Source organism: Meles meles, chromosome 8, assembly GCF_922984935.1.
Source record: "Meles meles chromosome 8, mMelMel3.1 paternal haplotype, whole genome shotgun sequence".
In the NCBI taxonomy this organism is placed as follows: Eukaryota; Metazoa; Chordata; class Mammalia; order Carnivora; family Mustelidae; genus Meles; species Meles meles.
Genome location: NC_060073.1, coordinates 93,981,041 through 94,008,796, shown reverse-complemented (window position 1 = coordinate 94,008,796; position 27,756 = coordinate 93,981,041). Strand labels below are relative to the sequence as shown.

At 51.1% G+C, this 27,756-nt stretch overlaps 1 protein-coding gene across 1 annotated transcript; it reads left to right on the top strand.

The window, feature by feature from the left end:
* On the top strand, positions 1–27,756 carry ADAMTS15 (ADAM metallopeptidase with thrombospondin type 1 motif 15). The gene is made up of 8 exons (XM_046017465.1): positions 1–1,312; positions 12,648–12,780; positions 13,471–13,638; positions 13,875–14,158; positions 19,266–19,443; positions 20,452–20,633; positions 20,739–20,914; positions 22,778–27,756. Exons 1-8 carry the CDS (start codon positions 356–358, stop codon positions 23,550–23,552), a joined length of 2,853 nt encoding a protein of 950 aa, XP_045873421.1. The 5' UTR covers positions 1–355; the 3' UTR covers positions 23,553–27,756.

Genomic DNA, 27,756 nt, shown 5'->3' with positions numbered 1-27,756 from the left:
TTAATAGGCTCGCCCAGCGCCTGGTTTGCGGCGCCGCGAGAGGCTGCGGCTCGAAGAAGCGGCTCGGCACCCCCCTCTAGTTCTCGGCTGCAAATCTCCGTCCTTGCACTTGACAGCGATTGTACTTAAGCTCCCAGAGCGCGCTTCGCTGTGGAGAGGCACAGGTAGGAGGCGCGGGCTGCTTGGTGCACGCTCACTGCTCTGGGAGGAGTTTCTCTCCCTTTGCTCTGCTTTCCGGGAGCTACTGACTGCCCCGGAGCGTTGGTGGTTCCCCTGTGCCGGCTGCAAGGAGACTCGCCGGCGGGGGAGCGGGGCCGAGCCCTTCGGAGAGCGCGGCAGTGCGCTGCCGGGCGCCATGCTTCTGCTGGGTATCTTAACCCTGGCTCTCGCCGGGGTACCCGCAGGCGGGTCAGAGCCAGACCAGGAGGTGGTGGTCCCCATCCGACTGGACCCGGACATCAACGGCCGCCACTACTACCGAAGGGGTCCCGAGGACTCCGGGGATCAGGGACTTATTTTTCAGATCACAGCATTTCAGGAGGACTTTTACCTACACCTGACTCTGGATGCTCAGTTTCTGGCGCCCGCCTTCGCCACAGAGCATCTGGGCGTCCACCTCCCGGCACTCACCGGGAGCTCTCCAGACTTGCGACGTTGCTTCTACTCTGGGGACGTGAACGCGGAGCCAGATTCCTTCGCCGCTATGAGCCTGTGCGGGGGTCTACGCGGAGCTTTTGGGTACAGAGGCGCCGAGTATGTCATTAGTCCGCTCCCCAACGCCAGCGCGCAGGCGGCACAGCGCAACAGCCAGGGCGCACACCTCCTCCAGCGCCGGGGCGCCCCCGGCGGGCCTGCCGGAGATCCCACCTCTCGCTGCGGGGTGGCCTCAGGCTGGAACCCTGCCATTCTGCGGGCGCTGGACCCTTACAAGCCGCGGGAGGCCGGCTTAGGAGAGAGTCGCAGTCGGCGGAGGTCCGGGCGCGCCAAGCGCTTCGTGTCTATCCCGCGTTACGTGGAGACTCTGGTGGTGGCGGACGAGTCAATGGTCAAGTTCCACGGCGCGGACTTGGAGCATTATCTGCTAACGCTGCTGGCCACGGCGGCACGACTCTACCGCCATCCTAGCATCCTCAACCCCATCAACATCGTCGTGGTCAAGGTGCTGCTTCTCGGAGACCGCGACACAGGGCCCAAGGTCACGGGCAACGCGGCCTTGACGCTGCGCAACTTCTGTGCCTGGCAGAAGAAGCTGAATAAAGTGAGTGACAAACACCCAGAGTACTGGGACACAGCCATCCTCTTCACCAGGCAGGTGAGTTGATCTGTCACCTTTTTGGACCCCAGTAGCCTCATTTTCTTAGGGTCACCGCCCTCAGCTCTCCAAATGCCCTTTGTGCCTAACAGGTGAGCCGGGTTAAAGTTTTGTTGCTCTCTTCCGACTCCCACTTTGGATATTCCAGGGACAGGCCGCTCCTAGGTTCCGTGGAGCTTCGGCTTGCTTGCATCTGGAAGCACGTGGGCGGTCGGAGGAGCGCCAGCTACTTCAGAAGGTGTTGGCCTGGAGTGGCCAATCAGCGCCTCCTAGATCAGGCGTCGAGGGGTTGGAACCCAGGAAGTTACCGCCCCGGAGCCGCAGTGTGTCTGCATGGCAGATAGGAGGCGCTCTGAGGATGGTGTTGGAGGGGTCGGAAAAAAGCCCGCCCCTGTTCAACCGGGGCGTCTAAATCCTTTCAGATGTCTCTTCTGAGGCTTCTCTGCTTTGCTTGTAAAACTGGAAGGTGATGCGAGCATCCCAGTTCAGATCCTGGGTTCATTTCCTCTGGGCATGTTCAGTTATCCTCTGTCTGGGCCTGGAAAACCTGGACTGGGAGGGAGGGAATCATTTGGGATATTTTGTGGTTGAAATGGAAAGGACAGACTCAAGTACGGGGAGCATTCCCTCCTTCGTTGCTGCTTCTCCTGTACCCTCCTGTGCTGGGCCCGCCTTCTACTTGAGGGATCCCAATCCATTCAGAGCTGGCAATCTAGTTAGAACACCTGTTTGGAGTCAGAATTTCTAGTGGTGTTTCACTTGGAGCTGAGTTGGGGAAAATCTCTCAATTTTCCCATTTCCTTGCTGGCCCAGGGTGACCCGTTTGCCCTGATGTGTGCTGGGGAGCAGAACAGGCAAGATGGCTCATGACACCGACTCACTAAAACTTCCAATGACCACACTTGACGGTGGGGCTCCAGCTTCCACCTCTGGCGGTGGGCAAGTGCTGTGAGCTGAGTAAAGAGCATCTGGAGACCCCAGGTGTGGGATTGGAAAGATACCGAGTATGGGGCTAAGAAAGATGGTCAGATCACAGAAGCAGCTCTGCCTTCTGCTATGAGTTTATGAACATTTATGGTTATAGATGTTGGAGCAGGGGGGTCCCATGAAATTTTTGGAGTCGTGCAATATCTTCAATTCGTGGATGGGACTGGGAGGAAGACGGGTGTCCAAGTGACCCGCTTCCTCTGATTTTGGGGGCTTAGCTCGAATCTGTGCCATGCTCTTGTTTTGTTATTATCGCAACCACGTCATTCCGGGGATGGCCCAGAATCCTTGGTTGCCTGTGGGGCTCTGAATCTCCTCTCTTTCCAACGGCCACTCAGAGCTGCGCTGGCACACACGGGGCTGGAGCTAACGTCTTCCACACTAACCCATTTGGCACTGTTTGTCCCCTCCTGGAATTGAACTTCCTCCTTTCCCAGCCTTCTCCTCCCACCACCTGGTTTCTCTAGGGAGGTCTTTGGCCTGAGACTGCTTCCTTGCACTCATTCTTCCAGCTGAGGTCTGTGGAGCAGCAACTGCCCGGCCCCTACACACACTGCCTGAGTCATGGGGAAACTGCAGAGGAGGTGGCTTCCACCTCTGCACACAGACCAACTCGGCAGTCAGATTGCTGGCGGAAAAAAAGCAATGGCCAAGAACAGGATATCTTAATGGGCAAAGCAGCTGTTGGCCCATCTGCTACCTGGGATGCCCCTGTGGAGGTCACTCTCGGCTTCTAAAGTAACAGACCTCAGTCTCCGCCGCTTAGTGGCTAGGCTGACTTTTGGAACCAGCCATAGAAAGAGGACTCCTGCTGGGAACATGGGCCACACCATCAGAAGGATTCGCCTTTTGAAGAAGCAATCAAGCAGCATGACAGCTTCTGCCTGTCAGTGGTGTGTGCTAGACCCAGGGGCTATGTCAACCATGCATAATGAGGACAAGATGCAGGAGCACTTGGGTCAGAAGTGGTGATGGGCAAGATATGACTTTTAGAAGCTGTCTTTTTCTTAGGCGGCTAGAGGGCAAAGCCAGGAAGTGGGGAGGCTGTGTTGGCAGGACCAGCATCCAGGTATGTGCTTAATGCTTTAGAATGAACATGTCTCTCTCTCTCGCCTCCTTGCCAGTGCAGACTTTGGGGCCTGCCACGTTCTCAGGGTCTTAGGAACTGCTCATTCCTCAGCTCCTCTGGGGAAGGTACAGTATGTGATGAAAACAGAGCACACAGCTGCTCTTTGTAGACTGAGGCAGATGTGGTCTTGGGGAACCTGGAGGAGTCTCCTGCTGTCCTCCTTTTGTTGTACTTTGTAAGGGTTAGCAGTAACCCTTTAACTCTGATATGAGCTTCCCTGATTATTATTATGTTGGTGTAATCCATGTTTTTTCAAACTAAAATTGAAATATACATATATACACACACATATACACACTTATTTATATGAAGATAAATATATACAGTTGATCCTTGAACAACATGGGTTTGAACTGCACGCGTCCACTTGTATGTGGACTTTTTTCGATGCATCATGGTACTCTGAGTGTATTTTCCCTTTTGATTGTCTTCATAACATCTTATTTTCTCTAGCTCACTTTATTGTAAGAACACAGTACATAGTCCATCCAGCATACGAAAATATGTGTTAATCGACTGTTATCGGTAAGGCTTCCGGTCAACAGTAGGGTGTTCATTGTTTAAGTTTTGGGGAATCAAAAGTTGTATGTGGATTTTCGACTGCATGGGGGGCCAGTGCCCCTAACCCTTATATTGTTCAAGGGTCAACTGTATATGTACAGTTCTTCCTTTGTGTTTGGCTAAGAAGTTTTTAGAAATGTGCTTATTTTGTTAATTGCCTTTTGCCTAGAATGGATGTCGAGCTGTCAGATGTCTTTAGAGCCACCTATTCCTTAGTCCCCCCCCAAAACTCTGAAAAATGGCCAATGACTCTGACTGATAGTACTGTAGCCATGGTTTTCACAGGGAGGAGGCAGAAAAGGGTCAGGCTTGGTCAGACTGTATTTCTTCCCATGAAGAAGAGGTGAGCCCAGTTCCTGGAGAGCTCCAGGTGCGGGGTACTTGAAGGGGGGACAGTAGGGGCATCAGGACTGGCCAGCACCTGGGCTCCCCCTTCCATCCACCATCATTGGACTTGCTGTGTGTGTGAAAACAAGGCTGGGCCAGGCTATGGGGAGATGCTGCTTTCCTCTTGGCAGGGAGAGGGAGGGATGTGGGGTGTTGAAATCAAAACACTAGGAAGACATGACCCAGGGAGGAGCCTTTGCTGTGTGCAAAGGAGAAAAAAAATTGATCATACAACAAGTATTTTGACAATTTGAGGAGTTTACTTAAAGATTCAGAGTAAGTTCATGTTCCTGGAGAAGGAGAACATATCTGATTTTGCAAAGCAATCAGTCTCCAGACTCATAACAGCAGGGTGAGGTCAGCACAGGATTGGAACCAGGATTGGCGGAGAACTGGAGCCAGCCTTTCAGGGTGGACATTCATTTCTTTTTTGTTTTGTTTTTAATTTTAATTTTTATTTATTTGACAGAGAGAGAGATCACAAGTAGGCAGAGAGGCAGGCAGAGAGAGAGAGAGAGAGAGAGAGAGAGAGAGGAAAGCAGGCTCCTTGCTGAGCAGAGAGCCTGATGCGGGACTCGATCCCAGGACCCTGAGATCATGACCTGAGCCGAAGGCAGAGGCTTAACACACTGAGCCACCCAGGCGCCCCTGGACATTCATTTCTATGAGAAGAAACGTTTCTACGGCTTCTTGCTGCCGTGGGCAGCAGAAACGGTATTTGGTGCTGGGACGTAGTAGGTCTGCATGTCTCTCTGTCTTCTCTCTCTTTACGTCTGATACCTCTGCTCTTGGGTTAACTTTGTGGTAGACTAGGCTTCGTGAATTTGTTCTACATTTTAAAAATACTCATTGAGCATCTGTTATTTCCAGGTACTGTCCTGGGCTGTGGAGGTATGGATATTAAGATGTGGCCTCTGGCTCTCAGGAATTCACTGAATATCAGGGAGCCTGACAAGGAAATAACTTAGTATACTAGGGCATGTTAAGTGCCATGAGGGAGACATGGGCCCTCTGTCCAAAGTCCAGTGGGGAGGCATTCTCCTTGTGGCTGGAGCCAGGGAAGCCTTCCGAGTTGGGGCGAGGGACAGGTGGCAAGAAGGCACTGGGATCAGAGCTGGTGGTGATGGGAAAGGAAGCTTGTCTCCTGTCCTGCAGGAGGTCCTCTCTTCCATCCCACCATCTGTTTTGCTATTTGTAACATTTTCTCCTTTGAACCGATTTTGTCTTGTGGGATTTACAGTTTGTGGTTTTTCTGCCTGTTTATTCCTTCCTTTGTGTTATTTATTCTGTTGTGCTTAGTACCACTGTGGGCCGTTCCCGGGTCCCCTCCTCCCCTCCCCATTTCTTCTGTGCTCTCTTTCTCCTCTTTTGAGATTCTCCAGGGCCATTCTTTGTCATCTCTCTCTTCTTTTTTGTTTCCTTCATCTAATGTCCTCACCTCTCTGCCTTTTGGTCCCAAGCTTGGCGCATTCCTTCTTGTTCTGGCCTTGAGTTGTTCTACGTTTTGTGGGACCGGTAGGCGGGGACATACATGTATTCTATACTGTGCAGAGTGGAACGGCAGCCTGGAACCTCATTTGACATAGAGGTCAGTTCTTTCTGTAATAAACGGCTTGTCATATGGCAGTGAAGTTTAGTGTTCAATGAAAATGTTAATAAAGTGATAATATGTATTTTATACATATCTCCTAATACAATAAAGAGAATCATAGTTGTGTGAGGACCTTTTTTGAAGTCAGGCGTTGGAAGTTATTAGCAGAGAGCAGCATCTGTAGTTTCGGTATTTAAGAGTTTGTAAATCTTTATCACTGAATGGAAACTCAACACTGCTTCTAGGCGGGAGGAGAAAGAGAGAGGAAGGAGTGGAATACTGTTGCTCCCTGACTTGGAAGGTAATTGCTCTTCTCCCTCCTTCTTTGACTTGCACCAAATAAGAAAGCCTATATTAATAGTGGAAGATGGGGGAGAAAGTTTGGAGGAAGGAATGTGCACCTGAATCTCTCTGTGTCTCTTCTTTAGTTTTTATTTACATTCCAATTAGTTCACATACTGTGTGATATTAATTTCAGGCACACAGGTTTTTTTTTTTTTTTTTTTTTTAGATTTTATTTGTTTGTCAGAGAGAGAGAGGGAGCATAAGCAGGGGGAGCTGCAGGCAGAGGGAGAAGCAGGTCCCCCGCTGAGCAGGGAGCCCAATGTGGGACTCCATCCCAGGACCCTGGGATCATGACCTGCATTGAAGGCAGACGCTTAACTGACTGAGCCACCCAGGCTTTCCTCAAGTGTACAATTTAGTGATTCAACACTTCCATACAACACCTGGTAGTCATCACCGTTAAGTGCACTCCTTAAATCCCCTCCCCTCTGGTAACCACCACTTCGTTCACTATAGTTAAGAGTCAAGAGTTTCTTGATTTGCCTCTCTCTCTTTTCCCCCCATGATCATTTTGTTTTGTTTCCCAAATTCCACATATGAGTGAAATCATATGGTATTTGTCTTTCTCTGATTGACCTATCTCGCTTAGCATAGCGTTCTCTAGCTCCATCCATGTTGTTGCAACTAGCTAGATACCATTCTTTTGATGGCTGAGTAATATTCCACTGTGTGTACACCACAGCTTCTTTATCCATTCTTCAGTCAGTGGACGTCTGGACTCCTTCCATGATTTGGCTCTTGTAGATAATGCTGCTATAAACATTCAGGAGGAATGTGCACCAGAATAATTTTCTCTCTTTTTCTTAAACACGGGGTTGAGTCAGGGAGGCAAATGAGGTTTTTTCCCCTCCTTTGGTCCTGCTCTTGTCCTACCTTTGAACTTCATGGTAGATGTTTGTATCACTCTTGGTGCATACCCTCGGCCCCCCACACCTTGCCTCGATGCCTGTCGTTGGTTGTGTGGCACAGTGGAAAGAACATAGGCTTGGAGTCAGACAGAGCTGAGTTTCAGTCCTGGCACTTGACTTTCAGCTATGGACATTGAATGAATCAGCCACTTGAACTTCACTGTCCTCATACATAGAAGGACAATGACAATGACAATGGTACTGAGCTTAAAGGCAGTATCAAGGACAAGTTAACAAATGTTCCAGAACAGCCACCCAGTTAATGGCATCTACAGTCATTGTTACTTTCTTGGTCACTCAGCACGTGTTTGTTGTTTTGAATAATTACCTATAGGTCCCTTGCCAGAATTTACATTTGGGACAGTCCTGTTTTGAACTATTCTGTTGCATTGCACTTGTAAGTATACTTAATATTTGTCTGTTTTTGTGGACCCAGCATTTGCCATTCCCACTGATTTGTAAGCTCCTTTAAACAAGACCTTTTTATATCTTTGTGGCTGCTCCAGTGGGCCCTGCATGCTGCCACTGTCCAGTATGTATTCATGGGAGGAAGGCACCGATGTCAGTGAAAAGACTGTGTGTGGCTATGGGTGCTTAGGTGGTTCACCTCTCTTACTGGGGATCATTATTCCAGCCTTTGCAACTGTCAGGCTGCGGGGTTTGGAGAGGGAGTCTCAAGTTCTTCTGGCATTTCTTCTTGGCTCTTTGCCATCAGTTTTTGCCCTGGAGAAAGGAGAGGCCCCAGCGAGGAGCCAGCAGACATGGTGCAGCGCAGGGGGTCAGTGTGTCAGTGCAGGTGTGGGGCAAGGACTTAGGAGCTTCCTCAACCAGGAAGGGGGCACAGGCATTGTGCTAAGAGCATTCTTGGCACTTAATCCTGCCATTTCCTTCTCCATCGGCCTCTCCCAGGCCTCTCTCAACTTCATGGCCAACATGAACATGCTATCTTGAGAGTCTCTGGTCTCTTCATTTGTGGGGTGCATCTGTACCAGAAACAGTACCAATGCAAGGAAAGCATTCAGCTCTGAGGCTGCACTTTTGGATTTCAACCTTCACTCTGCCTCTCCCTTCCTGTCTAACCTTGGGCTCACTGACCCTGTGCTAGTAACGTCCCTTCTCTGAGCCTCATCTGTAAAATGGGCCTAATAATGACATCTCCCCCATAAAGCCATTGTGAAGATGTAATGAGTTAATACGGAAAAGCTCTTAGAACAGTGTCTGGTTCACAGGAGCAACTCAGTAAGTGCTCGCCACCAACTTTGTGTTAGGTGTGCACCCTTGCTTGAACTGATGATTTCCGAGAGAAAGCTTGGTCTTCCTGCAAGCTTCAGATTTCTCTTCTTCCTCACTGAGGCAATTCTTGTCTTGGTTATCCCAGTCTCCTGCTGTAATGCCATTTTGCACACCTTAAGGAATTTATATTCCAGCGAAACCGATCCTGGATGGACGTGACCAGGGTGCATTCTCTTCTTCATCAGGCATCCTTAGCCACATTGCCCCGACACCTAGAATTGGTAGAATTTTTTTCTTCTAGCAAAACAAGGCCCTTCCATGTTTGGGGATCACAAACAGCATTGGGTTTGGGGTTGGTCAAGGAAATACAATGATGCATGGAAGAGATTCAGATGGAAACAAGTTCAAGGCACAATATTAATACCAGTGTGGGTGGTTTTCAGGAGTAATTATGATATCCTGAGTAGCATGCTGTGGTTTAGACCCAAAACCACTACCAGCCTTGGTGTCAAAAGGCATGGGGTTCAGTTCCCGTGTTAAAAGCTGCGTGGCCTTGGGTGAGAAATCTTAGTCCACCGAGCCTTAGTGTCCCCATCTGCAGAATGAGAGGATGGCTCTGAAGTTGTGTGAGTGCGAGTCTTGGATGTTATGGTGTGGCCATGAAGACGAACCCTGCCCTTCCATGAAGAGGAAGTTGGTCACATGACAGCATGTATTTTCTGCTCCATTAAAAAAAAAAAAGTTAACGTGCTTGATTTTTGTAGGTCCTCCACCCTGTATGGCTGGAAAATATGAGCATCTCAGTGCATGGCAGGGCAAAGGAGAGGAGCTGAGAAGGAGGGCCAAGGGGACTTGTGGTGGGAGGTGGAGGGAGCGTGCATGGGAAATGTGGATTGAGCCACTGCGAGGTGCTTGCTTGTTTGCCTTCTCTCAAACTGTGGTTCCAATCCTAAATTATTCTGTGAAGAAGGACAGTTAGAAAACAATAATCTGGGGTGCCTGGGTGGCTCAGTGGATTAAGCCACTGCCTTCGGCTCGGGTCATGGTCTCAGGGTCCTGGGATCGAGCCCCGCATCGGGCTCTCTGCTCCGCAGGGAGCCTGCTTCCTCCTCTCTCTCTGCCTGCCTCTCTGCCTACTTGTGATCTCTCTCTCTCTGTCAAATAAATAAATAAAGTCTTAAAAAAAAAAAAAGAAAACAATAATCTGGGAGGACTAGGTTCTTGGCCAAGATGATTCTTGGGTTATCTGGAAAAGCAGCTGCAGCTTCAAGGAGAAATGGCAAATTACCAGAAATAGTGAGGTAGATAGGGGTTGGGTGGGAAGAGCCTACACCCTTCGGGCGGAGGGGACCAGAACAGTTTCTATTGCTGGAGACAAATGCCTGAGCTGAAGAGGTTAAAGCAGTTTGAGTGCATCTGAGTTCATTCCAGAAGAGTGGAGATCTTCAGTGCCACAAATGAGGCACTGCTGGGCCTTGGGTACCCGCCTGTGGGCGTTCAAAGAACTAAGGTCCAGCGATTCTTTGCTGGAGTCTCTGACTGGGGGAAGAGGGACAGGCAGAGCCCGTGACCCCAAACAGCTGCATCTTCCCACAGTGAAGACACTGGTTCCTGCAGGCTGGCTGGTCTCAGCTACACCCTGACCCTCAGGAAATGTGCCAGCTCCTTCCTTGTTCCTCTTGTTTGATCCAGGGAAACCGGGATTTCTTGATGGAAAGAACAGGTTGCTCCTGGCCAGAAAGGGCCTGCAGCTGCATGTCTTCACTCCAGAGAGAACCCACCCTCTCAGGGAGGAAGGAGGCTCTTGACTTTAAGGACCTGCCAGCGGCAGAGGCAGGCTGCTGGACAGTGGAGGTCCAGCGGCGTCTTAGAGCCCTGTCTGAGCTGTCAGTCTGGCGTCCTCATTTCTGCTGAGCAGCGCAGGGGCTGGGACTCCGAATGTCCACATGGGTGACCTTCCCTTTTCTGGGAGTTAGTTTCGTGGGTTAGTAGACAAGATCAGGGTTCTTTCCATTCTAAAGTATATCATTCTTTGGGTTCCTTTTATAACCTAGAGAGGACCAGAAGGGGCTGAGCACTCTGGGATTGGGGCAGGAACAGAGGCTTAATTAAGGCACTGGTCCAGTCTGGGTTCTAGCTGAGAACTGGCCCTTCTCCTGCAGGAGAAACCCTGAGGAAAGAAGTGATCTGCCCAAAGTCACACATCTACTTCGTGGTGGGGCCAGGACCAAAATCTAGATTTCTTGGTTCTTTCTCCTATGCCCTTTCTCTTACACAAAGCCAGCAGTGAGCGTGCCTGGTGGCCTGGGGCAGTGTCCTTTTTGCCCTACAGGTTCTCCCTATGGGCTGTGACCACCAAACAAGAGTTTTCAGAGACTTCTGTCCAACCTCTTCTAGGTTTCAGAACTCTAGGGGAAGAACTTACTGGAAGAGTGAGCCTTTGGTGAAGGAAGACCATTTGGAAGAGGGGGAATTTGAGGTTCATCCTGAGGGTTCCCCGAAGTGGCAGCCTTGCTACGTGTGAGCCCAGGAGAGCAGATCAGGGTTGGGCACGTATCGCTGAGTTTTGATCAGACTCTGGAGTCTGATTGCCCTCTCTGTTCTTTGGCCAGAGAAACTGTAAACTCATTATTAGGAGGTGTGACCATCACCTGACCGTGGGAAGCCAAGTTTGACTGCTCAGCTGGTAAACTTCTGAACATTCTGGGTTAAATTTTGCTGATTTTCTGTACTATGACCACTTTCCTCCTCTGCCCCCTGGCCCCACCAACTCTGCTGCCCACCTTTCCCCCCATGTCAGCATGTGCCTGCACACGCACGTGCCCATAGCCGTAAAGAACATGAAGATTGAGAACAGTTCAGTGGGGTGTTTCTGCAGACACCTTGGCTCCCACGGAGAACACACGCAGCTCTTTCTCTGGAGAGTTAACTTAGGGGTTGCTGAGCAATCAGCTTTGACATGGTGGAAAGAGTGCTGATGGTATGCAATCACACAGACCCAGTGCACATTTCTGCTTTGCGACTTGGACCTCTCTGAGCTTTGGCTTCCTTGTCTGCGGAAGGTGATAATAGCTGTCATCCTTCCAGTGGGATGTTGCGAGGATGAAATATGGTCACGCGTGTGAAGTGCACACATGATGTCAGCATTTAATAAATCATCGCTGTGATTAGCTATGAGCATGAGCCTCAGTTTTCACCTTTGACAAATAGGTATAGTAATACATCTGCCTCCTAACGCTGTTGGGGATGAAGCAAGATGATGCATGGAATAGTTTCTTGTCAACTGTAAAAGAAAGGCAAGGATGTAATGAGAATCCTAGTATCACTGATTCAACAGGGTATTTTCTGTTAAGTGATAAGTATCTTACCCTATTTCCAACTCCTTGGCTCTTAAGGTATGTGGGTGCATTGCTGGCCCATAATGCTCGATAAATTCATTGACATTATCTGCCCCGCTGCCCCATTTTTCCCTTCCATATTCCCGGAAGTCCTAGCTTCTGCTGCAAGTTAAGTTTTATTACAAAAAGAGGGACTGTCTTAGGTGGCGATCCATTGATTTTCTTCCTGAGCTTCTGCAGCCAGTTGAGCTGTGTCTGGATAGCCGCTCGTATCCACCTCAGTCCGCCTCCTCCCAGCCCAAGGAAGCCAAATCTCTGGCTTGGGCGGGTCCTTGGCCCGTGACCCTTTGGCTGAGAATCTGAGCTTAATTCATGGTTGTCCAAAGGCAATCACTCAGCGCGGACTGAAACGCTCAGGACTGACTCCGGATGAGGAACACACTTGTCTTCCGCCCCCACCTGCCTCCGTTAGCCATAACCAGGGCCTTGCCTGGCTGTGGAACTCACCATTTTCTGGTTTGGAAATCTCTCTATATACAGCAATGGCCTTGTGGTTTAATTTTGTACCTCCTAATTTCCTCCCACAGGATGTCCCTGAGTAGGATTTGGGTAGAATCTTCTTAGAGACCCACAGCGCTTTCCTCCTGAAGCCTCCTCCCTCAGCCTGGGGTTGATTCCATGAATAACCCTGAAATGCCTTGGGAGAAAGGGGCTGGCTAGGAAGGTGCTGGACTTGGTTGGGCTGGGAGCGAGGATAAGCTGGAACATCCCGTATGATGCCTTTTCTTCCCATCGGGTCCCTTCTGTAGCTGTCACTAATTTCTGGCTGGCTTCTGCTTCTCCCCTCACCTGGCAGGACCTGTGTGGGGCCACCACCTGTGACACGTTGGGCATGGCTGATGTGGGCACTATGTGCGACCCCAAGAGAAGTTGTTCTGTGATCGAGGATGATGGGCTACCATCAGCCTTCACCACTGCCCATGAGCTGGGTAAGGCTAGAGGGGGCTTCTTGGGCGGAGGGGGGAGAACTCCCCTCGGGGGCCTTTCTGGGTTTGTCCTGGGTGTTTTGGGCAGGAGGTAGACACTTATCTTTGCTTCTTCATGTCCTGAAGCCTTAGGGATCCTTTCTTAGGGTCAGAGTCTGCCTTAGCAGTGGCTTGGTTTTATTTTTTCCAGTTGCCCCAGCCCAGTTGGCCAGCCATATTGTCTGACTCAGCAGTCAGAGTATCTCATCCATCAGGCACTAAGGGGAGAATATTTTAAATACACTGCTGTCCCCACCGAGCCCACAGCCCAATGGACAGGACCGAGAACACGAGAACATCATCTTGACATTTGCAAAGCAGTCTATCTCCAAGTTGAAATGACCAGCCTGGGAATTGCTGACACGGGCTCTCTAGCTTCCCCGGCTGAGCCCCTCTCCTTTTAAAACTGCAGAGCCCGGGGCGCCTGGGTGGCTCAGTGGGTTAAAGCCTCTGCCTTTTGCTCAGGTCATGATCCCAGGGTCCTGGGATCGAGCCCCGCATCGGGCTTCCTCCTCCTTTCTTTCTCTGCCTGCCTCTCTCCCTACTTGTGATCTCTATCTGTCAAATAAATAAATAAAATCTTTAAAAAAAAAACAAACAAACTGCAGAGCCCACATCCTTCTACCCTCTGAGTCCTCTTGCCTCCCCCCGCAGGCCACGTGTTCAACATGCCCCATGACAATGTGAAAGTGTGCGAGGAGGTGTTTGGGAAACTCCGAGCCAACCACATGATGTCCCCAACACTCATCCAGATCGACCGTGCCAACCCCTGGTCTGCCTGCAGCGCAGCCATCATCACCGACTTCCTGGACAGTGGGCATGGTAAGCCAGGAGGACAGAGGAGGGGTTTTGCTGCTGTCCCTGGAGAGATTGCTCAGCACCTCTCTGGACCTGTCTTCTATGACCTTAGGCGTGCGTGACCCCCAAAGAGTTGGGCTCTCAAAGAGGGTCCCTTGCACTGGCCCTTGCTTCATTGTCTCCCTACCATTTAGACTCTGGGCTGGCCACGTCCCACCCTTCTCAACTCATCTCTCATGAATGCCCTTGGCTCCCCACAGGCGACTGCCTCCTGGACCCACCCAGCAAGCCCATCTCCCTGCCCGAGGACCTGCCTGGTGCCAGCTACACCCTGAGCCAGCAGTGTGAGCTGGCCTTTGGCGTGGGCTCGAAGCCCTGTCCCTACATGCAGTACTGCACCAAGCTGTGGTGCACCGGCAAGGCGAAGGGGCACATGGTGTGCCAGACCCGCCACTTCCCCTGGGCAGATGGCACCAGCTGCGGCGAGGGCAAGTTCTGCCTCAAGGGGACCTGCGTGGAGAGACATAACCTCAGCAAGTACAAGGTGAGTGTGCGGGAGCTGCGCAGTAGCTCTGGGGCTGCTGGGGGTCGGGGGCGGACTTGGAGGCCTCTGGGGGGGACGGCTTTGCTGCGTGGCCGGAACTGTAGCACGTCGCAGCTCCGCGTCTCTGTCTTCCTGTCTGGGTTCCTCTTCCCGTCTCGATTCTGAGACTGGAGACAAGACATATGGTAGGTCAGAGAACTTGCTGAAGCCTTCCTTAGACGTGGGGGAGAAGGCTCGCCCCGGGCGCCAGGAGGCCCAGCCCTGAGCTCTGGGCCTCATCCTACCTGGGGAGGAGCCCTGAACCCAAAGCCCAACACTAGATCTTCGACATTCCTCACTTGTTGGCTCCTTCCAGCCCCCACTCCTCCTTTTATCAGCTATTTCTGAGTGTGTTTTGTTTCCAGGGAGCTCTGGGCCAGAGGGGAGCCAGGCTCAGCTCTGAAAGGAACCAGATCCCTGGGCAGGCTCCAGTAATTTCCTACATCCCGAACCCAGCTTCGCTTTTTGTCAAGATTGGTTTTTGAAGCTGAAACAAAATAGGGAAAAAGTTTTTCTTTCTTTCTTTCTTTTCTTTTTTTCTGGTAAAAAAACTATCAGTTGAATAGGAACAAATCCCAAACCCCACATGTTCTCTGAATATAATCAAAACTTCAGGTTAGGGGTTGGAGTCACAGAGGGATTGGGACTTCGTCAGCCAGGAATAAGATGTCCCTTCTCTTCCTTGATCCTGGTGATGGTCCCTTCCCCACCCCTGCCTCTGCCGCAGACCACCTTGACTGGGGGTTTAGTATGTGGAGACCATAACATAAAAAAGCATTTGCCAGCACTTCATCGGCTGCCCTGAGCTGTGTTTGGTACACAATTATGTAAGATCTTTTTCTGTGTTTTGGAAACATATATTTAATTAAGCTGTTAGCCCTTTATTGGGCACCAGCCCGTTGTACTTAGAGAACTGTGTGAGGTTCTGTGGTCATCAGAAAAAGAAATAAAACCTGGGTCGTGTCTCAGTGGGCTCACAGTCTAGTGGGGAAGCTAGAAATGTTCCTATGATCACAGACACAGAGAAGGTGTGTCCTGTGTTAAGACTGATGTGTGAAATGCGTCCTGGGAGAATAAGGGATGAAAGACTGATGATTACTAGAGAGGTCTGAACAAACTTTGGTGAGGAGGTCAGGTTTGGAGAGAGCCTTGAGGGTCTCAACAGGCAGAGATGGACCAAAGTCAGAGAGGTGGGGTGAGCTGGAGGGGTAGACAGGCTGGGGCTCTATGGGAAAGAACTTTGGGGGCATGGCTTAGGGCTAGTCTGGGCTTGCCTTGACCACCAGGCTGTGGGTTTAAACTAGACAGTCCTGAGGACAGGCCAGCCGTGGCCAGCTCCTTCTCTTGGGAAGATGAGTCTAGTGGATAAAGACATCGCCCTAGAGGATACTGGATATAGGAAACAGGAAATGTGATCTGAGAAGCCTGTGGAAAGATGATCCATCAGCAGCAAAATCCACTACGTCCTCAATCTCTTTTCTGGACAGTCCCTTCTCCACCCTGGCCCTTCATGGAGGATACTGCCCTAATCAGCAGAGGTCAAAGCACAAAGCTTATCTTCCTAATCACACAGCTTCCCTCACCCACTTGCCCCCCTCGCCCCCCCTGCCGGCCTGAATTCCACAGTTACAATCACTCCTTCAGGTATGCTCGCGGCTCCCATGTTCCTGCCTCTCTTTCTTGGCTATACTCACTTGGATGCGCTACCGTCCTGCTGAAATCCAGCTCCCACCTGTTCAGCTGGGCCAGTGTGGGTGAGCGTGGCTGGAGAGAGACACGGAACCGTGCTCAGCAGTCTCAGTTTAAACTAATGACCTGACAAGTAGGTGGGCCCGGAATGCCGCTCCGCAGGCATCTCGTATTTTACTGGCTTTACTGCACTCACTCTCCCAGTGCCCTGCACAATCATGTCACACCTTTGCCTCTCTCCTCCATCACCAACTCTTTCTCCTCATTTCCACTCTGGCCAGCGACCTTTTCTTCCTATCTCATTAAGAAAAAAGAAGCAATCAGCAATCCCATGAGCGCGCCCACCAGCTCCCACCTCCACATCTGCCGTCTGCCCACTTCTGAGCCTGTAATCTCTACCTTTCCTCCTTTGTGATGGGTGAGCTGTCCACGCTCTCGCTGGAGGCCCTGCACTGTGCTTTGCACTTAGGATGCTATCCCCTCTCTTTAAGGAAAGCTCTTTGCATTCTCCCGTCTCTCTCCTGCAGTGTCAGGTTTCCCCTCTCTCGAGCTGAATCATGCCTATCAGGATTCAGACTTGCTGTAATTCCTCCCACCTTAAACAGAACTTCTCCTAATCCGACTTCCTCTCCATAAATCACAGTCTCTCTCTCTCTGACTCCCTTTACCACAAAGTTCCTGGAAAGAGTGGTATGAAATTGCTCTCTCCGGTTCCCGTCTTACCATTTTTTCTCCGGAGCCCAGTCCAGTCTGGCTTTCAGTCCGACTCTTCCTCTAAAAATAACTCTCACTACAGTTGCCAAATGGCCTCTACACTGCTGAAGTCCGTGATTGATTATCGTTCCTCATATTGCCTGACCTGTTAGCGGCTTTTGACACAGCAGATCACCCTCTCCCCTGGGAACACGGGCTCCACTGCATCTTGGTTTCCCTCCCCCCCTTACTGGCTGCCCCTTCTGGTCCCCTTCCCTGGGTCTTCCTCATACTCTCGTTTTTCCAATGTTGGGCATTCTAGCGCTGTCCTTAGCCCTGCCCCCATCACACTGACCTCTTTGGTGATCTAGGCCAAAGACTTTAAGTATCACTTACGTTTATACGTTGAAGTCCCCCAGATTTGTATCTCCAGCCCAGACCTCTGTCCTGAACTACAGATTGGCATGTCTCACTGAATCTTGACACCTCCATCCGGATAACCGATAAGCATCCTAAACACGACATGTGTAAGACTGAGCTCCCATCCGCCCACTGCTCGGGCCAACCCTCTTTTCTCTCACATCCATCCATCTGATATTTCAGTAACTCCTGTTGACTCTATCTTCAAAACAGAGCCAGAATTCAGTCTTTTTTTTTTTTTTTTAAACTACCTTATCTGTAGTCACCCTGCTCTAAGCTACTTTGGATGATTGGTCTTGTACCCTAAGTGATTTCCTTGCTGCCCGTCTTACTTCTTACATATTGTTCCCACCATAGCAGCCGGAGGGATCCCTTACAGTGTAGCTCAGGTCATGTCCCATGCTCAGAACTCTTCAGGGGCTCTCCTCTGCGCTCAGGATGGTGAGCCTTATCTCTGCCTTCATCTCCTGCTTATCTTCCTCTTGTGAGGCAGGAGTACTCTAGGCTTGTCCCTCCCCAGAGTCTTTGCACTGCTCCTTCTGTCTGGAATGTTCTTGCCCTCACATCTGCACAACTCCCTCTTGTACTTCCTTCAGGCCTTTTCACTATGGTCACCTCTGCCGTGAAGCCTCCGTGACCCCCTGTAATATAGAGCAGCTCACCTTCCCCTCTCCCACCTGCATTTAACCCCTCCTGACCCTCTATAAGCACAGGCTTATCTTTAGTTTCTTCTGCTGGATTGCAGTCACTTGGAGGGCAGGGATTTTCTGTACATGGTGCCAGACATTAGTGAGAATGCAACAGATACTTGGTGAATGAATGGCCCATGGCAGGGCAGGAGTGTTTTCTGGGGGATGAATGTTTTCTGTAGGAACAGGTAGGAAGAAGTGATACCAGGGTAAAAACAAAAGTAATGACCACCACCACCACCACACAGCATCTTCTCAGAAGCCACAGAGACAATGTGAAGAACTGAAGGAAAACTGGAGACAGTGAGGTCTAAGCACAGACTCTTTTGGTCTATGGAGGGTCATCTCAGACCTTTGAAAGAGCAGCTTCCCTGGTGTGATGGGGACCAAGCCCATGGTGCAAGGCACTGAGGAGGGAGGAGGCTGGAGGAGCAGATGTGGACACTCCTAGGGAATGGAAGGCTGGAATGAGGTGGGGCGCTGGCTGGGGAGGAAGCAGGGCTATGGGCAAGAGTTTCTCTCACAGGAGGAGAGACATGTTGACACAGTGAAACAAGAATATCCGACCAGGCAGACGGATTATGCAGCATGTGTGCATAAGCTAATGTATTTACGTGACATGCAGCCAGTTCCTGATCAGCTCCACGCGGGTTAGTCTCTTTTGAGGATGCATGACAGCATTTTAATCCCAGGCTTGTACAATTGGGCTGCTTCCCCTGTTGTCTGACTGATGTGTGTTCAGGGGATGAAAACTCGCTTTACTGGCATCCTAAGAAAAACATAATGAAGATACATTTTCGACCCCTTCCCCACCCTCTTAAAAAATGAAACAACACTGCATCATTCACCTCGAAGCCAAAGAGAGTTTTAGGATTGCTTTGTAGTTTCCTATCTTCGTCTTCTCCGAGCACAAACATTAGAACCTCTTCGAGTGAAACTTTCTCAGATTCAGCCCCTGATTGAGCTGAACATTTGGTTAAGTCTGGTTGGGAGAGAAGTCAGAATTATGGAACACTGACAAAGAAAAATATCGAGATTTCTAGGGCAACAAGGTTTCCTGGCAAGGCTGGGGGCTGCTGCTCCTCAGATTTAGAGACTCGTGTCTCCAAGAGTGGGTACGGAGAAACTCTGAACTCTTGTTCCGTGGCAAGCACAGTGCATTGCATCATTTAAAGTTCTGTCTGCTCTCACACCTGAGTATTATTGGCCCCATTTTTGCAGATGAAGCCCTTGAAATTTAAAGAGGTTTTACTACTTTCTCAAGACCACCCATATGGTGAGGAAAAGGGCAATGATAGAATTTGGCCATCTGACTCCAGAGCCCAAAGGGGCCACTCTTCTGAGCAGCCTCATTTATAACTGGGTGCAGTTGGCACTTGTTAATTACCATGTTGAAGTGTTGCCTGGGCACTGTGTATGCTGACCATTTGCTCGCTATTTTCCCCGTGTGATACACAGTGGATTTCCTTCCGGTGGGATGGGACCATGAGGCTGTACCCGTGTAACCCTTCTGCAGGGTCAGGGTGTGGATATGCAGCTCAACCCCTGCATGAGGGTTGACGGACTCTTTCTTATAGGTGGACGGCTCCTGGGCCAAGTGGGAGCCCTATGGCACCTGCTCGCGCACCTGCGGCGGGGGCGTGCAGCTGGCCCAGAGGCAGTGCAGCAACCCTACCCCTGCCAATGGGGGCAAGTACTGCGAGGGAGTGAGAGTGAAATACCGATCCTGCAACCTGGAGCCCTGCCCCAGCTCAGGTGAGGAGGGGAGGGCCCCTCTCCCTGCCCCCCTTCCCCCACTTTCTGGCTGCAGATTACTGCAATCAAGATTCTTTCCCCTAGGGCCAAGTCTGGAAGTGCAGAAGAGCAGATGCCTCTTGGGATCACTTCTTTGCCCACACCCCTTGGGCAGGGGTGTTTTATTCCTGATGCTTAGGCTGGGAACCTAAGTGCCCCAAGGGAATGACGCACTAGATCTCCCCTTAGTTAAGAACTCACAAGCCCATCTTCATGAGCAGGAATTCTTTATCCAGGGTCCATGAACTTGGGAGGGAAGGAAATTACTTCTCTATTTTTTACTAGCCTTTTTTAATTTAAATTTTTTATTTCCTTCAATTAGAGTTTAATATTATTTTGCTGCTCTTTCTATCTAAAATTTATTATGTCTTTTAATTAGGCAACAAACTGTAATATTACTAGCAGTACCCATGACTCTGTCACCCAGAGAAACCATGGATATTTCTATATGACATTTCAGTTGGTGGGATTTCTCAGAATGTCATTTATTCGCATCACGACTTGAAAATGACAGCGGTTATTAGAGTCATTGTATCTTATTATGAAATGGATTAACAAGTACAAATATCACAAATATGTTTCAATATATATTGATAGTTGTCTATCAGTATAATTGGTATTGTTTGTAACCTACGTAATTTATCCATTTAATAACATCCTGAAAATAGTTTCAAAAGACTCCTGAAGGGTTTGATAGTCCCAGACTCTCTGGGGTACCTGTTATCCCAGATGGGGAATGGAGGTCAGATTACTGGGGAAGTTGGCAGAGCGCCTAGGGGATGCATGATCGTCTGCGACCCGCATCCTTTGGTCCTAGTCTACTTTAGTTCTTTGAGATGGGGTGGCGTCAGTGATGAGGGTAACTTGGCTGAGGGGAAGGGCTGTTGAGATCCACAGGCAGCCACAGCCAGGACTCTCCCAGCACTGCCCCTCCCTTTAGCTTCCTGCCTGTGCTTCCTTCCTCCTCAGCTTCCGGCAAGAGCTTCCGGGAGGAGCAGTGTGAGGCTTTCAACGGCTATAACCATAGCACCAACCGGCTTACCCTTGCCGTGGCATGGGTGCCCAAGTACTCTGGCGTTTCTCCTCGGGACAAGTGCAAACTCATCTGCCGAGCCAATGGCACTGGCTACTTCTATGTGTTGGCACCCAAGGTGAGTGGGTGTGGGGCAGGAGACCAAAGCGGAGAGAAAGTCTCTGGAGAGGCATCCGGCTGAGCTGCCCCTCTCTCCTTTTCTCCCCCGCTGGGGCCACTGCAGGTGGTGGATGGTACACCGTGTACTCCTGACTCCACCTCGGTCTGTGTCCAAGGCAAGTGCATCAAGGCTGGCTGTGACGGGAACCTGGGCTCCAAGAAGAAATTCGACAAGTGTGGGGTGTGTGGGGGCGACAATAAGAGCTGTAAGAAGGTGACAGGCCTCTTCACCAAGCCCATGTGAGTTCTGGGTCCTGGAGCAGGGGGAGGAGGGCTGAGGGCAACTGTCCCAGGTGATGAAAGCTTGGGTCAGATTGGGGTAAACCGGCAGTGCCCTTACTGGAGAGGCCACTCGGACTCTTCTTCTGAGAGTATGATGTTCGTTCATTCATTCATTCATTTCTTTATCCATTCATCCATCAAGCAGGTGAATGCTTGGTAAGTCCACCACTGAACAGGAGATGCTAGTTAAGGCGATAGCAGAGGTTCATTATGGTCTGTCTAGAATTCTAGAGTGAGACTCACCTGTGTTCAAATCACCCATTTTCTGGATGACCTTGAGCATGTGACACAATCTTTGGAATTCTGGATTTGCTCATTTATACAGTGGGTATGACATGAATATATTTCATGTTATGCTGTTGTGAAGATTAAGGTGTTAATCCAAGTAAATGCTTAGCATTATACTTGGTGCACAATAAATGCTCACTAAGTGTTCATGATGACGATCACAAAACAAAACAAGCCTAGAGACAAATGCGACAGCCTCTTCATCTCACAGAGGCTGAGGCCCTGTCCTCAGGGGTGAGACTGAGCTGAGAATGGCAATAAACAGCAGAGTAGGCAGCTAAGACCAAAGGATTCCCTCTTCCTGGGAGATGTGTGTAGGGTCAGCTGAAGAAATGTCTATAGGTCTCTCCAATTCTTACCTCCAGAGCTGGGGTTCCTTGCTTTCTGAAGTCCAGCATATTCCCTTGTATTTTCAAGGGGAATGTGCTCCTTGGAAAGTCCTGACCCATGGTCTGGAAGAATCTGGGGGAAGCAGAGCCCTCGAGGTCTCAATTGAGCAGGGATATGGTAGGCTCTGAAAACTCGGGAGTCCACGGTCTAGATGGCTGTCCGGGAGTCTCCGCTGCCCCCTCTGGACACAGTGCACTTTGCTGGGCCCCTAGCTGGGCAGCTTTTCTGGGAACTGGGGGCACTGCAAGTGGATGGCATTCGCAGGGATCTGAGGGGGAGGCCAAGTGGAGAATTAAAGGTAAATATTCCCAAACTTGCTTGGCTGGCTAAATGGCAGGTACCCGCTTCGTAGACTAGTAGGGCTGGTAGGAGCCTTAGAAAGCATCTAGTTTGACCTCCTCATTGTATAGGTGAGGACACTGGAACCCAGAGAGATGGATATGCTTGAGCCACCAGGGAGTTGGTATCCAAGGCTTGATCTGGGGGCCCGACTCCAGGGCCATTTTGTTTCAGTAGAGTGTCTGGCCCCAGCCTTGGACTCAGGGACTGTAGACTTATCTTCTTCCCCTCCTCTCCTCATTCTCACAGTTAGTACATATTTAGTGCTTACTGGGTGGCAGGCACTAGGCCATAGGCTTTATGGGCTTTAATGAAGTATGTGTGATTATGATCTCCATTTTCCAGGTGAGGCACTGAGAAGCTTAGAGACTTATCCAAGGCCAACAGCTAAGCCAGTGGTAGGGAAGGGTCTGGATCCAAAACCTTGGCTTTACTTTGCCTTAGGATTTACCACAGTATAGAGGCCCCTGGGTGGACAGTCAGTTGAGCGTCAGACTCTTGGTTTCAGCTTAGGTCATGATCTCATAATCTCATGATGATGACAATCATAATTATGATTATGACCTGAATAAAAGAGGTCACACACAGCCAGGGTGTGTAGCTCTAGATGATGTGGTGACAATCTCATACCGTCTTTCAGTTTGTGTGCCCCCTGACTTCCTGAGGGGCAGTTGAAGCCATCTGCTTAGTCTTTGTTCTCTGACTTCTTGGGTTTCTGAAAGGGGAAGCAGCTGTGACTTTTTTGGGAAAGAGGGCCTTACGTCCAGGCATCTGTCTAAGGCACAATCCCCTTTTCCACCACAGGCACGGCTACAATTTTGTGGTGGCCATCCCTGCGGGTGCCTCGAGCATTGACATCCGCCAGCGTGGCTACAAGGGGCTGGTTGGAGATGACAACTACCTGGCCCTGAAGAACAGCCAAGGCAAGTACCTGCTCAACGGGCACTTCGTGGTGTCGGCTGTGGAGCGGGACCTGGTGGTGAAGGGCAGCCTACTGCGCTACAGTGGCACGGGGACGGCGGTGGAGAGCCTGCAGGCCTCCCGGCCCATCCTGGAGCCCCTGACCGTGGAGGTCCTCTCTGTGGGCAAGATGACGCCACCCCGGGTCCGCTATTCCTTTTACCTTCCCAAAGAGCCTTGGGAGGACAAGGCCTCCCACCCCAAGGACCCCCGGGGCTCCTCGGTGCACCACAACAGCGTCCTCAGCCTCTCCAATCAAGTGGAACAGCAGGACGACAGGCCCCTGGCACGTTGGGTGGCAGGCAGCTGGGGGCCTTGCTCTGTGAGCTGTGGCAGTGGCCTGCAGAAGCGGGCGGTCGACTGTCGTGGGCCCCCAGGGCCACGTTCCACGTCTGCCTGTGATGCAGCCCATCGGCCAGTGGAGATGAGAGCTTGTGGGGAACCCTGCCCGACCTGGGAGCTCGGCGCCTGGTCGCCCTGCTCCAAGAGCTGTGGCCGGGGATTTAAGAGGCGTCCGCTCAAGTGTTTGGGCCCTGGAGGGCGGCTGCTGGCCCGGGACCAGTGCAACCTGCGCCGGAAACCCCAGGAGCTGGACTTCTGTGTCTTGAGGCCATGCTGAATGGGACTGTCCTTTTCTCCTCCTCACTCTCCGCCCCATTGGTGCTGCCAGGGCTCTGGCCAGCAGGAGCCATGGGCAGAGGGCGGTGGCCAGGTGTCAAGGCCATAACGTCACTCACTTCCAGGGACAAGGACCATGGGCAGGGCTAAGAGGTCCCTTCCTCCTCCCTGGCCTGGGCGGGGGAAGCCAAGTAACTAACGCACAGTCTACCTCACGCCCGGCTCCTCCAGGGCCCAGTCTCTGGGAGAGGCTGAGAGGTGCGGGCACTGGGCAGAGGCGCTGGGGCCCAGTTTCTGAGGGACCTGGAGGATGGGGCACCTCCCAGGCAGAACTTCAGGGACCTTGGCCCCCATAAGGGAGGCCACATGCTGCTGGAAGAGCCATGGCCCAGCAGCTTGGCACCCTCAGGTGGCCCCGGGGGCTCTAAGCCGTTTCTGAACAAGGCAGGTTTCTATGGTGCTGTCAGCCCGCCTTTCCCTTCTGACTGACCAGGACTGAATAATGAAAAAAATAATGGCTGGTGTGGGCAGAAACTGGTAGGGGAGAGGGGTGAGGAATAACTGGAGTCTGGGAAGAGGTTTCCGTGTAGGGGGAGTCTGGAGCTTTCTCATCTTCCTTCTACTCCTGACCCTCCGTCAAGAGCGGCCTCTTCTTCCTGTGTTGTCCAGGACGTCAGGCTGGGAGGAGGGCTTCCAAGTATGTGCCCTCTGAGGCTTTGCAAATAGGTACAGGAAGTCAATAGGGAGTCTATTGCCTTCTTCAGGAGGGATTGGACCATTGAAAAAAGATGGAAGGGATGATGGATTCTGTGGTGAAACAGGGAGTTTGAGCAGTGGCCTAGAATGTTCCGTGTCACTGGGATTGGGCTTGAGGTTTGGGGCAATGTCCCCCTGGGATGGGGAGGAGGCCTCAGTTTCAATGACTTCTTCCTCCAGAGAGGTGGGTATAAATAGGGCTGCTGCCTTGGGCTCTGTGTTGCCTCAGAGAACCTTCAGAGTGGCCACTAAGAGGGACGTGGGAGATGCCCAGGAGGGTTAGGTGCTGAACATCCACATGCCTGGAGGTGGGTCCTTCATCTGATAGCTACACGTGATCTGGCTTTGGGCACATCACATGGCATTGCAGTTGGATAACGGGGTTCACTGTTTGCTACCTCAGGCTATGCTCTTTGGGTGCCCACACCTGTCCCTTCCCTGGGGCGATGGTGACCCTGGTGCTTCCAGCGGACCTGGCTGTTGTCCTCTGCAGACTGAGCTGCCCAGACACAAAGATAAGTGTGTGGTACATGGCTTCCCACCCCCAGAGTCTGGCCACCCACTGGGGCTCCAAATATGAAAGCAGGATCTCAGGTGCCTTGGGGACAGGCTTCAGGAGACACAAAAATCAATGGCCTAAAAAAGAAAGAAAGAAAGAAAGAAAGAAAGAAAGAAAGAATCAATGACCTGACCCAGAGGCACTTGGCAGCCACCAACGGGAACTCCTGTCTATCCTAGAGACGTGTTGGGGCTGTAGAAACCAGGGTGTTTCCTGGAGCTCCGAATGGGAAGATGTTCTGGGGTGAGAGAGCCTTTGGTCAAGCAGGGTATTTCTTGAGGGTGCAGCTGCTCCCGCATGAACGTGGGAGATTCTGCTTCTGAGTCAAGTAATACGTCCTGGACTTTCGTGAGGTGATATCGGAGCAAGTGTCTTCCCTGAGAAAGGGCCTCAGTCCTTTTATTTGGCTTCCCCTAATAGGCAGACTCCACAAACCAGCCATTCATGTAAACCTCTGGGATGGTGCTCCAATCCCAGCCCAGCCCTGGGCTGAGCCCTTGACTGGAACCCCCACAGCAGGGTAGAGGGTGTGTGGATCTCTGAGGCAGAGCTGCGGCCACTTCTGGAGAATGAAGCGAGGAGGAATCTTCCTCCCTGTATAGAGAAACCGTGGGGCTGAGACCCTCAAAATGACGCAGGGCACCAGGGCACCAGGGCACCAGGGCAGATGTGTACCCCCACTAGCCGACGATAGCACTGCTCTCCGTGCTTGGTGCACCCCTCCTTGGTGAGGAGACAGTGGTGCGGGGGCTGTGCAGAACAGGCAGGGGAATGGGGAGGGGGGGAAGGGTGCTGCCATCAGTGGGGGTGACTGGTCTCCTAGCAGAGCAACTTTAGAAATCATTTCGAGGAGAGACGACCTATCTTGTTCCTGACACAGGCTGGGCCTCAAATGCTCTTTTCTGTCATGATTTTTTTTTTTTCCTTTTTAAAAGAAGTATGACCAAGACAACTTAGGAGGTTTGTCTTATCTTTGACCATTTTGCTAATCCAACCATGTTTTCCAAGGCTGAGCAAAGACAAGCCTCAAGGTACAGGTTTCTGGTGATGGAATGAAAAGTTAAGGTGGTATATCATGTCTATAGAAGAGGAGGATTCTGGGGGTTCCAGAAACTTCTTCCATGGGGTGTGGACCAGTAAGGATCTGGGCTCAGGAGTCCCCTGCCTCCTCTGCCCTTTGTGTGCACTGATTGGAGGAGTCCAACCTTGTGAGCCTGGCCGTGTTGGAGTAGGGGGCTGGGGTGAGCTGAAGGGCTTGGTTGTTCCCAGCCTGGGAGTTGGCTCCCGAAGGCACTAGACACTGTCACTTACAGAGCCCCCCTTTTGTGTTTGGTTCTTTCGCATTCCATGTGCAGCAGACGGATGGAAGGACCTAGGTCCTGGCTGGGCTGTGTATACTGTGTATACATGGGAGCTGGCTGCTGCAGGGACAACAGCCTGCTCCTAATAAAGTTGTAAGTATTTAACATCCGTGTCCTGCTTCCATGACTTCATCTCATTTGTGCAGACATCCCCCAGATCTGCTGAACTGGCCCATGTGCCAGCCATGTGCCAGGGGCTACAGTACCACAGCGACAAGGACAGGCACTGTCTCTGTCCCATGCAGCTGGGAGAGGTAGGACAAACAGTTGGGAAGCAAAGACCCGGAATAGTGACCGATGTGGGTGGTGCAAGGATCTGCGTATGGATCGTGTATGGGGTGGAGTGACCATGAAAGCCCGGCAGAGGATGGGATATGGCCCCGTTGAGAGGGGTGGGAGTCTTTCTGCGAGGGACAGCATGCTAGGGCTTGGTGACCAGAAGGAGCAGGTGTGTGTGCAGGAGGGTCTGAAAGAAGGCCCCTGAGTCGGGACCGTGGTGAAGGGGGCAAGGCACAAGAAGAGGCTGGAGGGTCCCTTCAGCGGGGTCTCCCAGGCACCTGCCTTCGGAGGAAATCCTGTTTCCTGAGGGAAAGTATCCTCCTGATGAAATGTTTCCCTCTTCTTAGCTCTGTTTTGGTCTGACAATGTTAGCAAATACCTAGGCAGGGAAATGGTGTGACACATTTTAAAGAACATCTGACGAGGAGTCCAGAAACTCGCCTTGGCCTTAGGTCGGAGATCCTCTCCGGGACCCCATTTTCTATCTGCAAAGTGAGAAGGTAGATTTAATGTTTTAGGGCACTTCCAGCTTTAACAGTCAGCGTTTCTAGGCACAGTGACGGCTTACATTTTGGCAGATGATTGATTGGTTTTAGTTTGGGATTCAGAGGAGAACGGGCTTCTTCTCATGCCTTCCCTGCAGGGCAAGGCCATGGGGTAAATAACTTCTTTATGGGCTGGTTGTAGACCCAGGGCCCGAGTAGGAACTTGGACAAAGCTTTGGCACTTGCTAGAAGGTTCTGGTGGAAGGAGAAGCTAGTCAGAAAAGCCCACTTGACACGATGACCTAGTTGGAGGCCTGGAAGGGACCAGGAGTGTTGATGTCTAAGCTGGAAGTCAGCAGCTTCAAAGTCTTTGTAAAACGTCTCAAGACATTTGGCATATTTAAGCTTATTATTTTATTTTTGTTACCCCTTCTGTTTTGTATTGTAGCGACTGCCAGGAAAACCTTTCTAAGGAAAATTCCCACGGGTTGGTCTCTGGGTAAAGGAAAATGGTTTCTCTACTTACAGTGCTTCTGACACCAAATGTGTGTGTGTGTGTTTCCCACGCCAACCAATTTTCCAACTCTCCAGACACCAACTGAGTGTCCTAGAATTTAAATCATTTCTGACGGTAACTAGCTGGAATTAGAATCAGGTTTAAGGGCTCAGTTCCAAGATACTGCCTTCACTTCGGACACTAGTCACAAGCAGTGGGTCCCCAGGGTCCCCACACTTCTGATGGACGTAGATAGCTACAAAGTTGAG